Source organism: Pteropus alecto, unplaced genomic scaffold (assembly GCF_000325575.1).
Source record: "Pteropus alecto unplaced genomic scaffold, ASM32557v1 scaffold20, whole genome shotgun sequence".
NCBI lineage: Eukaryota > Metazoa > Chordata > Mammalia > Chiroptera > Pteropodidae > Pteropus > Pteropus alecto.
In genome coordinates, this window is record NW_006436298.1 from 11,390,734 (window position 1) to 11,406,057 (window position 15,324).

Here is a 15,324-nt window from a genome sequence, read left to right on the forward strand (position 1 = left end):
CATGAGAATATAGTTGTATTCTTATTGTATTAGTCAAATACTGAGGCATAATTGTATAAAGAAAGTATAAATTGTTGAGATTCTTGTTTAGCAGTCCATAATTCAGCCAGGCAGAGGAGAGACGAGAAGTTCTGACACTTTTTCTGAACTTTAGGCTCTACACGTTGAGTTTCTCATGTTACTACCACTTGGCATAACCCTTGGCTACACCAAGTAAAGGGCTGTTGAATTTTTGCGCAAACCAATTTATTCTACCTGATTTTTTTCATCGTAGCTCCTTTGTTAATAGTTATGTTTGAAGGCTTTCTTTTCACTATCAAAATCTGCAAATCTGTGCCCTTCATTTCTTTGGGAAGAGTCACCTCCCATATCCTCTTAGAGGTAGTTCTGTGGCTGAAGATTTTTAGGAACATCCTGGACTGAGGTGTGACTGGCCTTTGTGCAGAAAGAGCCCTTAATAAGTGTGGCTGCCACATGTGTTACTGGCTTGTGATTTCAAGCTACATGCTAAAAATGAAATGTCACAATCATGCTGAAAAGTATTATTTTTCTGGAAACATGGCTTTGAGAAAACAGGAAATGATGCAAACAGTGTAAAACAAATGACATTTATGATACATTCAAATGTTTAATTATAAAGAATTATTGGAGAAGTTTAGGTATGAAATGGTATTTTTTTTTGAGAGTCTTTGTCTTTAGCAGATGCATATGGATGAAATGATAGATACGTGGTATTTGCAAAGTAATACAAGAATTGGGAAAGTGGATATGGATAGATAAAGATGAAACCAGATTGATTGGCCAGGAGTAGTTATTGCTGAAGCTAGGTGATGGGTACAAAAGTTCATTATACTATTTTCCATTTTTTTATGTACTGCCAATTTTCAATTAACAAAACATTTTTAAGATATGGTTGACAGTTTGTCTTGTTTCTGATTTTAAATAACACATATTTGGTATATCATCATGAAGAATGATATGGGCTATTGGCTTAAAGCACTTCATGTTGAGAAACTACCCTTCTGTTCCTAATTATTCAAGCCAGAAGTGGATGCTGAAAAATACTAAATGCCATATCAATATCTTGAGATTACTATATGTTATTGGACTTATTGTTGTGATATAGTCTTATTCCTCATAAAAATAAAGCCCTCTTGCATTTTGCAGAAACCCCTACAAGTAGCCATCCTTTCATTGATCTAATATTTACTGAACAACTGGTACGTTCCAGCCCAGTGCTGGGCATGGGATTTCAACAGGGAAGGTGACAGGCAGGTCCCTGCCATCCTGACGCTCAATTCTAGTGGGGAAGATAGACCATAAACAAGAAATGAGCAAGTTCAGATGGTGATAAGGCCATCTCCGACTTTCTGGCTGCCAGAGAATCTGGGCCCTGGAGCCTAGGGGATGATGAGGCTGAATTACTGCTATCTTCTTTCCAGTGGTGGGGCTGTGCTCTTCAGTGAGGCAAAAAGAGGCACGTTTTCCTCAATTTGGCTCCATTGGCTTCACATTTCATGATTATTCATTTCAGATTCCGGCAGAGTTTGGGTGTTAGAATTAGTTTTTGAAGTTGTTTTGAATTCCTTTCCTGTATCTTTATATGAGTATAAGTGCTAAGTTCAGAGAGGTGGCCTCCAAGGCAAACACCACCTGCCCTGGAACCAAATAGGTATATATGTGAGCCACAGTCTAACCTGCGTTAATTATTCTGTTAATAATTTCACTGCTTAATCTTATGTAAAATGCCAATTCAGAAATTAAAAATAACTATCACTGGAGTAATTGAGCATCTATTCTGTACTCGTTCAATTCTCACAACTAGCTTAAAGTGGCACTGCTCTTATCACATCTGACAGTGGCGAAACCATAGGCCAAAGAGAGGAAATACCTTGTTCAAAACACACTGAAATGAATTGGAGGAGCTGGGATTTGAACCCAGATAACTTTCCCCCAGAGGATGTGTTTCTAACCAGTGTACGGTAGGCCTGTTTTTAACACAATCTCTAAGGATGATGATCTCTGTGAAGATGCTCTTTTCTGTGTGTTCCAGGTTTTGCTGATCTTTGCAAAGGAAGATAATCAGAGTGATGGATTCTGGTGGGCTTGTGACAGAGCTGGTTATAGATGCAATATCGCTCGAACTCCGGAGTCAGCCCTTGAATGCTTTCTAGATAAACATCATGAAATTATTGTAATTGATCACAGACAAACTCGAAATTTTGATGCAGAAGCAGTGTGCAGGTAACTTTCTTAATATTTTTAGTAAATGTCTACTTAACAGCTTAAAATCAAATAAAATTCATTTATAGTGGTCTCTATAAAATTCATTTATAGAGGTCTCTAGTTCCACCACAAATATTTCATTTGTGATGTAAGCTATTGCTCTTCCTATGGATTTATCTCACCTTTTCTGTTTTTCTGCATTTGAGTTCCGATGAATTTAGAGGTGTGAGCTGGGTGCCGCTGAAAACTTCAGGTTTTATTTTTTTTCCCCTCCGAGTATGGCTCATATTTCACAGAACATTAAAATTCACACAGTTCTTATTACGCAGATATGCTTTGGATGTAAACCAGATATTTTAATTATTCTGTCCCAAAATGAGCATCAGAAATGTGTGAAATATACATTTTTCCATGCCTAACAGATGGGTGGATCCTACAGCATTCATGGAGCAAAAGCGGCCACTTTGCAACAGCAGAAAATCTTTCAGGGACCCAAACCCCCCACTTGTTTACAGAAATGCTGCTGCTCTCAGGAGAAAATGCATGTTTGTTCATAAATAAATGCAGTCCTAAGAGTTAGCTTTGGATGAACTGAGCCATTTAGCAGAAGTAGAATGCTTTGAAGCTAGACAGGAAGAGGTCACTAATTAAATGCTAGACCAGGACAGATTCCAATTACATATGGAGCTGGAATTTTCTCGAAAATAGGAAGTGAAAGGTAAGGAAATAGCTTCTTAGAAACTTTAGTACCCTGACAAGAAATGAATAGATTAAATAGATTAAAGGGGTCCTTTAACTATGTATGTATACTTTTACTTGGTCTTGACTGACTGACATTATTTCATGGTAGAAATACCACAATTTTGAGTACATACATGAAATAATTTAAGACAAGCTTCAGATATGAAAAGAAAAAATAGGAACAACTCCTTTAAATCAGACAAGGCCCATTTTTGCAGATAAACATAATAATCTTCCTCAAATATAAATAAATGGATTTTTGTTTCCTAATAAGTGTACCTCTGTCTTAGCTGCACAGAAAAACAATGCAGGATCTGTGCAGTTCAGCAGCCAGGTTACATATCTGCTAGTGTGTTTATCAGTCGTTACTGATCATGTTGAAGATGTCCCAGTTCCTGAGTGCTTGACTGCCAGCACATGTTCCCTGAGACGAGTGGGGTCACGCTCTAGCGAATGTGCATTCTTTATTGTCATCTGTGGTCCAAGATCCCTAGCTTTTGAGTTAGACTGGACATTAGCTCAACATAATTCCTTGGCCCCCTACCCTGCTTATCCCCAGGTTCCCCCTTAGTCCTCTCAACCAGGAAGATGTCCAGGTTTTTTTAGAGGGATGAGAGAGAATAGATGAACAGCAGGAAGAAACCCCGAAAACCGAAGCCAATCTCAGAAGCTAAGTGACTGTGTGCTCTAGGCCAGTTATGTTCATGGCAGTGTTTGAGCCTCTTGCATAAGGCCCACCCCTTTTAAATATAGCCCAGAAGTGTACTCTTGACACCTCACTGGGGAGGAAGAGGCTGAACAAAGGTGAGAAGTACTTAAATATTTCCTTAAATATTAGAGCAAGCCTCTGAAACACCATGCATTCTTTCCATTAGGTGCTAGCTAATAATTGTGAGAATTTCTACTAAGTAGATAATAAATGTAGCTTTACCTTACCAGGACCTGTTCTTTGGGCTAGCTGAACGGGAAGTAGTCTGTACTCTAATTGGGGGGCTATTGACTTATTCCTCTTGCCCCACAGTGAGTTAAGGCATTGTCTCCAAAAATATTTGTTCTTCAAATACCATTTATCCACCAGGGAAGACAGCAGCTGGCCATTTTCTCAAAGCTTCTACTCACATAGAGTAAGGTCTCGAGGAATAGGAAATAGGGAAGGTATATTTTTTGAGAAAGGTCAGGAAACTCTGGAGTTGAAGAGGATGAAGCAATACGAGCTGGTTGTCTCTTGAGGGATGGTAGTGCAAACACGGTAAAATGGAGATGATCTCAGATCCCTATAACCAGAAAGAAAAATAAGTACACATTGTTTCACAAATTACTCAGGAGTAGCCTTGAGCCTTCTGTTCTTGGTGATGATGGTTCTGTTCTGAGGGATCTCAAAATAAGCAGAGGCCAGACCCAGGAGATGGGTCAAAACAAGTACACCTATTTGTAGTAAAATGCAAGTATGAAAAGTTCATCCGTTTCACAACCCCTGACCAGAATAATCCAGAATCTAAGCTGCAGCATTCTTAGCACATTTTCTAAGAAGACTCATCAACCTCAAAATTCTACGTCCTTACATGTTTTAATCCTGTTAAGTGCTTAGGGAATAAACTATATACAGGTGGTCGTACAACAAATATTATGACAACAGTTGCTATGTTGCAATATTTCTCAGTCTTAGATGATCACACATTTGTTTAAAGGATTTGAGGACAAACAGCAGTACAACTGAAAAAATTGGAGTAGCTCTGTGTATCATTTTTAATACACTTTAACCTGCATTTATATATTCAACTGGCAATGAGCACTTTGATTTTTAGTATAAAGTCAAATTTCTGAACTATCTGTTTTAAAAGAAAAGATCTAACCCAATTACCTCCCCAAGTACAAACTGATAACTAGAGAATTGTAGGACTGCCAATTTTTTTGCAGAGTGGAATTACAGTCAGAAAGTGGGATTTGCTGGTTTTGAAGTGGAAAATTGGCACATCTGACCTATTGGATAATTGCCTGGGAATTTTTTTTTTTTTAAAATAACATGAAGAGATTGTTCTAATCCACAAGGGCATCTTTCTTTGTTGTCTTCTATGTGTTTTCAGACTTTTTCTTTAGAGAAAGATTTGGTTTTGTGCCATTTTCAGTGTGAAGTTCCACATTTGTTTAATGTAACAAAACCCAGATCACCTGGTTTGACGTGGCGCCTTCTCGTTGCAGGTCTATCCGGGCCACAAATCCCTCTGAGCACACGGTGATCCTCGCAGTGGTTTCACAAGCGTAAGCTCACCTCCCATCCTCTGCTGGAGATAGGCCTGTTCCTTCTGAAACATTTGTCTGCTGCAATCCAGCCTTGGAGCTAGGAAAGCAACGGGCATGGACTTGGCCCTACAGCACCAATCTTAGATCTTGCTTTGGGGTTTTTTTTTTGCTTTGCAAGTTTCTGAAAATATTTAGATTATTTCTATAATATCTAATTGCTGTTGCCACATATTGATATGCTTCAGGAGAAAATGGTTATTCATTATATGCTAGAAATGAATAGAAAGTCTGAGAGGGAGGAGATCTAGAGAGAACATGGTTCAGCTTATCTTTTTCCTTTGAAAGAGATGGGAGAATGTTTGTTTTTCAGTTAAGAATTAACAAATGGTAGCATGAGAACAAAGAGGGCTAAATCCACTGCAAGGTGAGTGTTGTGCAGATGTTTTGGGACAGTTGTGTGTCTAGAAGCAGGACTAGAATGTATGCTAATGTCGGAAGGCAGAAAAGAGGGGTTGGGCTATAGGTAAGAGCCTGTAGGATGAGAAACTGCTCTGCTAGGTTTATTGTCTGAAATGGCCAGCACTTAGAATGAAAGATCTGGAGGGGAAAAAGTTGTGCAAGTACCAAAATGTGTTGTCATTACTTAAAGGCTGTCGTTAGCTTTGGAAAGAATAAGACCTTACTTGGGACCTAGGATCTACTGGACTTGGCCCCACTGTGGCAGTGGCAAATGGCATAGATTCTGCAAGAAAGGAGCTGACAAGCCAACAGCTCAGGAGAGTTTAGCTCTTCCCTCAGGCGAGCCTGACCTGGGGGAGATTTGAATACTCCATTCCAAAGCCATATTGGTACAGTGGGAAATCCTGGCTTCAAAGTCTTGGCCTAACCAAAGACTTCTTGCCTGATACTCCTTGAGTCTCTTGTTAGGAGCTGTGTCTCTTCACAATACCTGCCATGGGCTGTGGGGCAAGGAAAGTGAAGAAACTGTCCCCATTGGTTTCTCACCACCCTGCCATCCTAGTAGAAGATGGGATCTCAAGGGGAAGGAGTGAGGGGAACTGAGATGTGCAGTCAGCTTTCTTCAGCCCTCTGGCGTACATTTTATCTTCTGGAGACTCTGAGATCTTAGAGTCTTATTGCTGTGGACATGGATACTAGAAGTGTACCAAGCCACACAGCATTTCCCCAAACCTGGCTTATTCCATGGGCCCAGGAAGAACACACTCTTTTTTTCCCTACTCATATAGTAAAAATGTTTACTTGTCCTTGACTTGACTTGGTTTACTATAGCTTATTTATTTTCACCTTTTTTCTATGTTTTTATAAAATACTTCCTCTATCGAGAGTAATGATAACAAGTGAGAGTTTTGCCACTCGGCTTATGGAAGTAGCTTATTTATTATTTTCATCTTTTTATAAAATACTTCCTCTAATCGAGAGTAATAATAACAAGTGAGAGTTTTGCCACTCGGCTTATGGAATAGGATATGATTAATACCTTTTTGTGCCACTCCTGATTTATCAGTCAGCAAAGATAGAACCTTGAGTTCTCGAGGAGAAAGGGAGTTAAGGAAAGACAGCTTTTCTCTGTAGGGCAGAAGTCAGCTACAGGTAATGCCACAAACACACACTGGGATTTCTCTTCCTGTTTTCTCTCTGCTCCTCCACCTAGTCCCCTTTATTCCATTTGTCTTCCCTGTTTTCCAAGATGTATACTCCATGTTACTTGCTGATTGTCTCAGGGAAACCCTTTCTCTCAGTGGTACCAGCCCAGCATGTGTTTATGGTAAGCCAAGCCACACTCCACCTTCTACTCAAACTGAACTTCTGAGACCCAACTGTAGGCTCTTTAGAGGAAGCTTTCCTGTGAAATGAGTGACAATAATCAACTTTCGTTTTCTCTTCTTCCCTTCTAAATTGGCATTCCCACTGATACTTCTCTCCCATTCGGCTATGAGATGCGCAGCCTGCTTGTTGTTTTCCTCACGTTGAGAGTGGGACCCAGCTGGGTCTTGGGGTAGGAGTTATCCTTTTAGAAGGTTTGGGGATAACAGCAAAGAGGACAACAGTCTCTGGGATGAGCACGGCACCCACCTCGTCCCTTTCTGGGACTGCTCCCGTACACTAGCTCCAGCTCCTAAGGGAAGCCCAGAGTTGGAGATGGCCACTCCCGTGCCCCTGCGGTGACGCTTCCAGGCACACCGCTGGAATGTTCTCCTTACCGTTTTGTCCTTTCTGCACCTGGAAGGCGGATGTGGGAGTCTGGGACCTTAAAGGCAGGTGTACCCCACGGGCGCATGCTGGTCAGCAAGCCACTCTCAGAGCCAAGGCCACGCTTGCTTCATTGCTCTCTCTCCGTGTTTCAGTGTGAGGAATCCTGGTTTGTATGCACTGAGTGACCACATTTTCTGCTTTGCTGCAGATTGGGTGACCATGAAGAGGCCTCAGTTCTCCCTCTTCTGCATGCAGGCTTCAACAGGGTACGTAGAAGATGAACCGGCACCTCCCTTGGGCAGGCATCTTACCCTTAGCACCCCCATAATGGGAAAGGCAAACAGCCATGGGTAACAGCCCCAGGACTGTGAGGGAAGGCAAGGAAAGGAAGTAATTGTTCTCATGGAATGGTAACGAGCAACTGCTAGTTCAGCTTTTTCCCTTTTTCTCTCATAACTTCATACATCTTAGCCACAGATATGTAACGACATAAAAACACATCTTATATCAAGTCCAAATTCTGTAGTCCCAAAGTTATCTAACTTAAATCAGTCTAGTTAGTTAGATTCAATGTGTGTATGTGATTATATATAGGTGGTTCCACTGAGTCAGCACCCAGGCCTTTATGTTCAGGGCCTAGAAGAGCTAGGGACAGGTCCATGACAGCTACATCATCCTGTGAATTTTGGTTTCAACCATAAATGTCAGCAAAGAAAAATTCTTCGAGTAACTACATGAATTAACACTGATATTCAACTCGAAGATGAAGACTGATTACTCCCAGGAGACTTACCAACATACTGAATAACTCGTCTTACCTGGTATCTCCAGGTCTTTTGACACGAATCTCAAATAGATGCCATATGTATCCTTTTTCTTCAAAGATAGGATAGAGTCACATGAATCTCAAATAGATGCCATATGTATCCTTTTTCTTCAAAGATAGGGTAGTGTCTGTGCCTTGTGAATTATGAAAATTCCTTCAGGTGCTTTAAGTAATGGTGCGTTGCTACTCCAGGTTAAAGACAAATCCCTTCTTTGCTGTAGACGATAGAGAAGCAGAAATTACCCATGTGCAGCAGTTGTTTTGTGCTTTGATGGTTTTCTGCTTCATCATGGAAGCAGCAATGCACTATAAAATATTCAGGTAGCATAGTAGTTCACATGTGTCCTAGAAATGAATGTTTCTAGTTAGTTTCACTCACCTAACTTTCCTCTTGTCCGTCATCGCATCTCTCAAAGGCTGGCTTTTGGTTCTGAAAGCTGTTTTTACGTGCTGGATCTTGATGACAGGACAAAAGACATGCTTCTGAATTCTGGAATGGAGAGTTGAAAAGGAAAATTCGTGAAGAAGCCTTGTGCCTGAGACTTCTTTTCTTACAATGATCATTTCCTGAGAAATAACCTGAAATTACTCACAGGTTTCATAAGTCTTCTGCTTAATATTGACCACCCCATTGCACTTCAACCCAACATTATCCTTCATATCTGAGGACCTCTTGGAGTGTGAGGACATAGATGCTCCTCATCCCCTGGGCCTCATGACTGAACAGCAATGACACTGTAGGCGACATCAACGAGGACCCATGTAGGTACTATCCAGTGTCCTTTTGGAATTCAGCTTTAGTTCAGCGCTCCTACCTCTGGCTGGTATAGAGATTGTTGTTGGGTGTGATTGCAGCTTGTCTGGAGGCTGAGATTGCACATCTACTCACAGAAGAGCTTGTGGGAAGCAACTGGCCCTCTGTGGGTGCAAAGGCCATTAAGTAAATTTAGGAGGAAAAGTTCCATTGTTTCCTTTTTACATGTTTGTAACCTGTCCATGCTGTCCTAGGTTTCATTTCCCTCTGTCTGGATGTGGTTCTGCTTTCTGCAGTCAGCCATGGTGAACAAAACCCTTGGTGGGAGCATGAAAAGCTGGACCTATGAGGGACACCTGGGTTTTTTTTCATGTTTGGTCTGATCAAGGGTCTTTGCCAGCTAGATCAAGATGCCTCCAAATAGTGTGGGCTCTTTCTGAGGGAAGCACTCTGTACCTACAAAGGCTTTCCCTCTTAAGTTACTGTGATGCAAGATCAGATGAGGCTGGTCTCCTTTTTTGGGCAAAATCTTGTCTTTGGCAACTCTCTACCCAAACACGCTTCCAAATATTCCAGTGAGTCTGCCTTCCGCGAGGTTGTTTCCCATCTCTGAGTTGTTTTGATTGTATTAAATCATCAGCTGAAACTCAGCCCTGTGTTGCTAGCTAACTGGCCAGCACTTCACGCTACGGGTCCCTGAGTGGGTATCCAGAAACAAATCGTGCCATCAAATATTCCACAGCAGCTCTCCTTGAAGCCTCTATAGCAATGTGTAAGTGGCCAACTGCATGATGCTCAGGCCACTCTGAGCCTTTTAGTAACCAGTATCTTAGCAAAAGGCTATTGCAGCTGTTTTTATACCAACCTTTGTGTCCTTCTGTCTCTGTTTGAAATGATGCTTATTCAGATGAACAGGTATTCATGGAGCACTTACCATGAGCAACAGAATGTGCTAGGCGTGCCAGTCAGTTTCTCCCTGGATAGGCTTCCCGGGCAGGAGGAAGTGGAGAGCTAAGATTTATTATTTGTCTAGCTTCATTCTAGGTGATTTACTTAATCTTTATCTGCAGATAAGAGGTTGGAAACAGGAGGAAACAGGCTCAAAATGACTCTCTTGCCAGAGCTCATAGTCATAACAAAGTCAAAATGGAAATGCTTGGCGTTTAACTCCAAACTCCATGTTGGGTCCACTAAAGTAGTATTTCTCAAAACTGTTCCAGGGCACACTAGTGTTCCAAAAGCTCTTCATAGGTGGCACGTGAATAATCCTCTTCCCACCCTTGAAAATCCACAGCGCACATTACAACACTACATATGAGCATATTAAATGCCCTGAGAAGTCCTGTACTCAAGAAACCTGCCTAAATTTCTGGAAATCTACATTTTTAACCAAATGTCCAAGTGATTCTTAGCATATTGAGGTTTGAAGACCACTGCTTTTGATTCACTCACATGATTTCAGAGAGATGAGTTAATCCCTAAAAGGTAAGGCAGTGGAATCTTCCATTAACTTAAGTCTGAAAAACACTTAAGTGCTGATTATGTGGAAATAAAGTGTTCCAGTGTTTAGAAACCATCACCTACAGAAAGCTGTTTTTTTACTATAATGAAAGTTCTTAGGACACCTAAAGAAAAAGTGTCAGAAAAAATTATTACTGAAATGTGAAAATATAGCATGAATATGCAAGTGCATACACACATGTTCACACAGACTTAAAAGCAAAGGGAAATCAAAATTAATGATACCTCTAGCTTATGACATCTCTGACTTGTGACATTATCGGTGATTTGGGTGTGTTTTTCTTTTTCTGTATTTATGCACTTTCTGATGTATATTGCTTTTATAATTAAACATAGACAACAAAAGTTAACTTTTAAAGTTTCTATCTTAAAAAAAAAACTCTTAATCTTTTTATCCCAACATTTTTGAAACTTATTTTATATAGATGGGTTTTCATATCTTAAGAAGTATCAGCTAACAATACTCAGAGCTCTTATGGGCTGGTGTGTAATCTTCACCCATCCAGAAGCTCGACCTGAACCTGACCGTGTTTAACTTTACTTTGTAAAAAAAAAAGAAAAAAAGGCGGGGAAAGTATTTCCCTGTTGCGTGTACATGGCGTCCCCTCTTTCCTTAGCCCTTCCTGTCTTCCACCTGGGGACCAACAGTACAGGGAAAGTCAGGGATTCACAGGTGTTCCCCAAAAAGAAACCACTTAAACTAGATGCATGGATGTCTGTATGTTTGTGTGTGATACAGACAGACATACAGATACGGTAGGGAAGAGGTGGTTTAGGCATTCAGGAGATGAGGAAGGACATGAAGGGCCTCTTCCCTCGAAAGCGATCATTCATAGTGTGGCAGACACTAAATATGTCCAGTGTTGGGTTTTAGAAGACTTTTATGAGTGCAAAATATAAAGCACAGGCATTTCAGTAATTAACAAGGTTGTGTGTTTATTTTCTGGTCGGTACTCTTCATGGAGTTTTTCCCACCTTTGTTGTAAAGCGAGTTAAGCATACAACGTTACCTGCTGGGTTGTTTCTCATACATTTAAACAAGCATTTCAAATACCTTGACAACTGTTTTATTTCATTTCATCTTTCCTACTCCTTCTCATGTAACAGTTACCTGGGTAGGAAAAATTGTTAAGCTTCGTTATTTGACTTTTTAAAAAGTAATTGTATATGTCTTAATTATTATCTTTGCTTTCTTTTCAGAGATTTATGGAGAATAGCAGCATAATTGCTTGCTATAATGAACTGATTCAAATAGAACATGGAGAAGTTCGCTCGCAGTTCAAATTACGGTATGTAGCCAAATAAGCTGGTTCACGAGGTTAACAGTTGTGTAGAAAAGCTTGTCTGTCATCAGGCTGCTGTTCACAGGTTCCTGGCTCAGTCTCGGGGATTTTGAAGCTGTTAAACAAATAATGGTAGCTGGTATAATGGCATAATCTAAACGGAGAGTCCTTTGATATAATGAAATAAATTAGAAGCATTTCTTCTTTTGACAGTATTTTCCACTATTTACAGCAGGTTTAAAATTATACCCAAGCAAAAGTACTGTTTAGTTTTTGTACAATTAGATCAAGATTAAGAATAGCCTTTGAGAATGACTTTCTACTTATTACTTTCAACATTTATAAATTCCTCCTTGGATTGTTATGGATAGGGGCAAACCAGTGGATATATTTATTATGCTAACCATAATAAATTGCCTCGTAACCACAATAGCAATTGTCTGAGCCCTGTTTGTGGCCTCAATGCATGAAGTATCTTCAAGAAATTGATTTTGTCTCTAAACAGGTAGTAGTGCTTTAAGAGAAGGCTTCTCTCTGGTGCTTGCTTCTGGGATGGGACTGTCTCAGTGGCCAGAATTCTGGGTGGTAGGATGTCTTGCTTCTGGGACATCTTGGAACATCAGGGTCTTAGCTCACGCCCAGTTTTGCTCAGGCTCCGCTCTAGCAGGATCCTGATTGTTTTCAACCCGCCCACCTCAAGTAGAGAGCAGGGGATAGAGGAAGCTCTACCCAACCTGTGGCCCCTGGGAGGCCAGTGCACAATGGCTCCAGGATGTAGGGTGCCAGGAAGTTCCTGTCCTGGCTTTTCTCTCTGGCCATCTGTAAGGTCAGGATGGTTTCAGGCTCAGCAAAAGATAAGGTAGCATCTTATTGTAATGATTCTACTTCTTGATTACTTAATTTTCATTCAAAGGGAACCAAACCCTTCTTAAACTTAATTTTTCTCTGTCATCCTCTGTCCCTTGGAAACAAAATGGATTGGCATAAACCCAAAGAGGCAAGTTCTTCTGGGGTTCACCCTGCTCAGGGAAGTTGCTTTTTGGTGGATAGAGAGCTTTAAGAAATAAAGTGTGGAGATAAACACTCTTTTAGGTGGGAAAGCATTTTAAAAGAATCTCAAACAGTGGAAATTCAGGTATTTTACCAGTTTTTGCCAAAGATTTGCCAAAGTTTTTGCCAGAATATTGCCAAAGATTTTTGAATGTGTAAATAAGTTAAATACCTCGGTTTCTATGTATCCACTTATTTATTAGTGTCATAGAACTTCATAGAATTTTTCAGGAAAACCACATTGCCTTCAGAAAATTATGATTTTCAATATCGTACGTTAATTGTTTTTATTCCTGGAGGTCTCTGCTATTTTTAATTGAGAGTAAAAAGACTGTACTTTTTAAAGATATTTTCACAATGAATAGAATTGGAAAAAAGGAATTTCATTGTGGTTAAAATCTTTTACTGTGTATTATCTACAACAAAAATGAACAGATATCTTGTTGCTTTGATAGGTAATTCCCTCTTTTTATTTTAAATAATTGTTTGAGTTTTCTTAGTCAACATTAAATGTGATGGCACATGTAAGATGTCAGAAGGTGCCTTGTCCACAATGAGCAGGCAAAGGCAGTTCTGGCAATTGGAACTAAATATGCCCAGCCAGCATAAGGGCTTAAAGAGAGTTTGAGATTATTCTGATGAAATCTCCTTAGAGCCAGGACACTGAAAACTTTTCAAGGTCTCATCAGATTCAGAACTTGGTGGATTTCTAAGTACCTAGCACTATGTAAGTCGCATAACTTCTCACCATTCCCTAACTGGAGCTGACTGTAGGAGTTGGACCCATTTGTAGAGTCATAATGAAAAGGCTCAAGTTCTTTATACAAATCAGTGTTGGTGAATGGACTTGACTCAGGCAGTCAGGAAGGTGGGTTTTCCCAGGTGGGTTTGATCCCCTTACATTCTGTGTCAGCTTAAGCTTGGCTCTTCCCAGTCAGGAGCAACCAGCAGGAGAGCAGCCTCTGCGGGGTGGGTTTGGGGGGCAAGGAAGGCAAGACTTCTCTGTAGGAGAAGGCCAGAGAAGGACTAAGTGGTTGGTTTCTTCTGTTGCTTTTTGGCTTGACTCTCCCTGGGTATACCAGATCTGGGCCCAGCTGATGGAGGATGGTGACTTCATGACTTTCCCCAGCTCCTTAGGGCATTCAAGGATCTCTAAAGCATCTACCTGCACCTCAGAAGCAGGCAGGCAACTCTGTCACTTACTGCAGACTGAGAAAATGAGGCTCTTCATTATACAATGCCAGAATAATTATAGTGTAATTATATAATACTTTCCCCTGCAATTCCGCCCCCAGCTGCAGCTAAATTTGTGACATTACTAGCATTCTGCAAGGACAGTCTGTACTGCAAGGATGATCGTTGAATGTTGAAGGTAGATACCTCTGTCCAGGTCTTCACGTATGGTAACCATATTTACTTAACCAAGAAAAAGAAAGGATCATGTGTTCAAATAGAAACTATCTAATTTTCAAATTCCATTATATAGAATAACTTTTAAAGAAAGAACTAAATCTCATTTTTGTATGCATTTGATAAATCGTTGAACAGAAGAATTCATGAAATGGGGAATGTCTAGGGAAATATGGACTAAATGATGACTTTATCTCTTCTAATGTTCTTATGTCTCTCTAATAGGAAAAGAACTATGCTTTCCGAAATACAGATAGGATTTAGCTATTTATTGGGAGTTTAAGTTGATCAGCTAATACTAATACAATACCAGCCATTGTGTCATCATTAGTCAGTCTGATATCTGTTATCCAGGAGTTATACCCAAATCATCATGTTGGTTTTACTCCATCTTAAGAAGGTAGTAATTCTCAATTTTAGAAAGAATCAGTTTCTGATGGGCAAAACTTTGTATTCTGTGATGAAACACTGTATCTCTCAGTATTAACAGATGTTTAGTGTTTACCATCACGCGGGTTCTGCATGAGAGCCATTGTGTCACAGAAGGAGAATCCCAGCTGTAAAGGCTTAGATTAAGGCGCCCCTGCTACGTCACTGCCCAGGAATGGTGCTAACAGTAGCAAGTCCGTGACTCCCTCTTTCCTCTCCAGCCCTCTCAGACCCCTGCTGGCGTGTGGATTTGTGTTCAGAATCTTTTCTCTACAAGGCACGACCAACCATGCCCCATCCTGCCTTTGTTCTAGGCAGCCTCAGTGTGTGCGTGAGTTTCCTTTGAGTAGAGTACCTTTGGAAAGGACCCAGGAGATTGTGTAACCCAACCACCCAGCCACAGCTGACAGAGGAAAACACTGAGGGCCCGGGAGACTCTCCCCACAATCACAGCTACCCAGTGTGTTGGCCGCAGCACCGGAGTAGAATCCAGGCATCCTGCTTTTCAGCTGATGCGCTCTGTACCTCATCATACCACTGTGTTCTTTATAGACTGTATATGCAGACCCCTGTAATATCTGCCTTTCCCTGGGCACCTTCAAGGGCCCTTAAGAAGGGGAAATGGTTAC

General features: G+C 40.7%; 1 protein-coding gene across 1 annotated transcript in view; it reads left to right on the top strand.

Annotated features, from left to right (window-relative positions):
- Positions 1 to 15,324, top strand: part of PDE8B (phosphodiesterase 8B) — a 215,120-nt gene that overhangs the window by 127,961 nt on the left and 71,835 nt on the right. The window contains exons 3-6 of the mRNA XM_025047845.1: positions 2,054 to 2,244; positions 5,167 to 5,226; positions 7,631 to 7,688; positions 11,724 to 11,812. Of these exons, the coding sequence (XP_024903613.1) occupies positions 2,054 to 2,244; positions 5,167 to 5,226; positions 7,631 to 7,688; positions 11,724 to 11,812 (398 nt within the window). The remainder of the gene's footprint in view (positions 1 to 2,053; positions 2,245 to 5,166; positions 5,227 to 7,630; positions 7,689 to 11,723; positions 11,813 to 15,324) is intronic.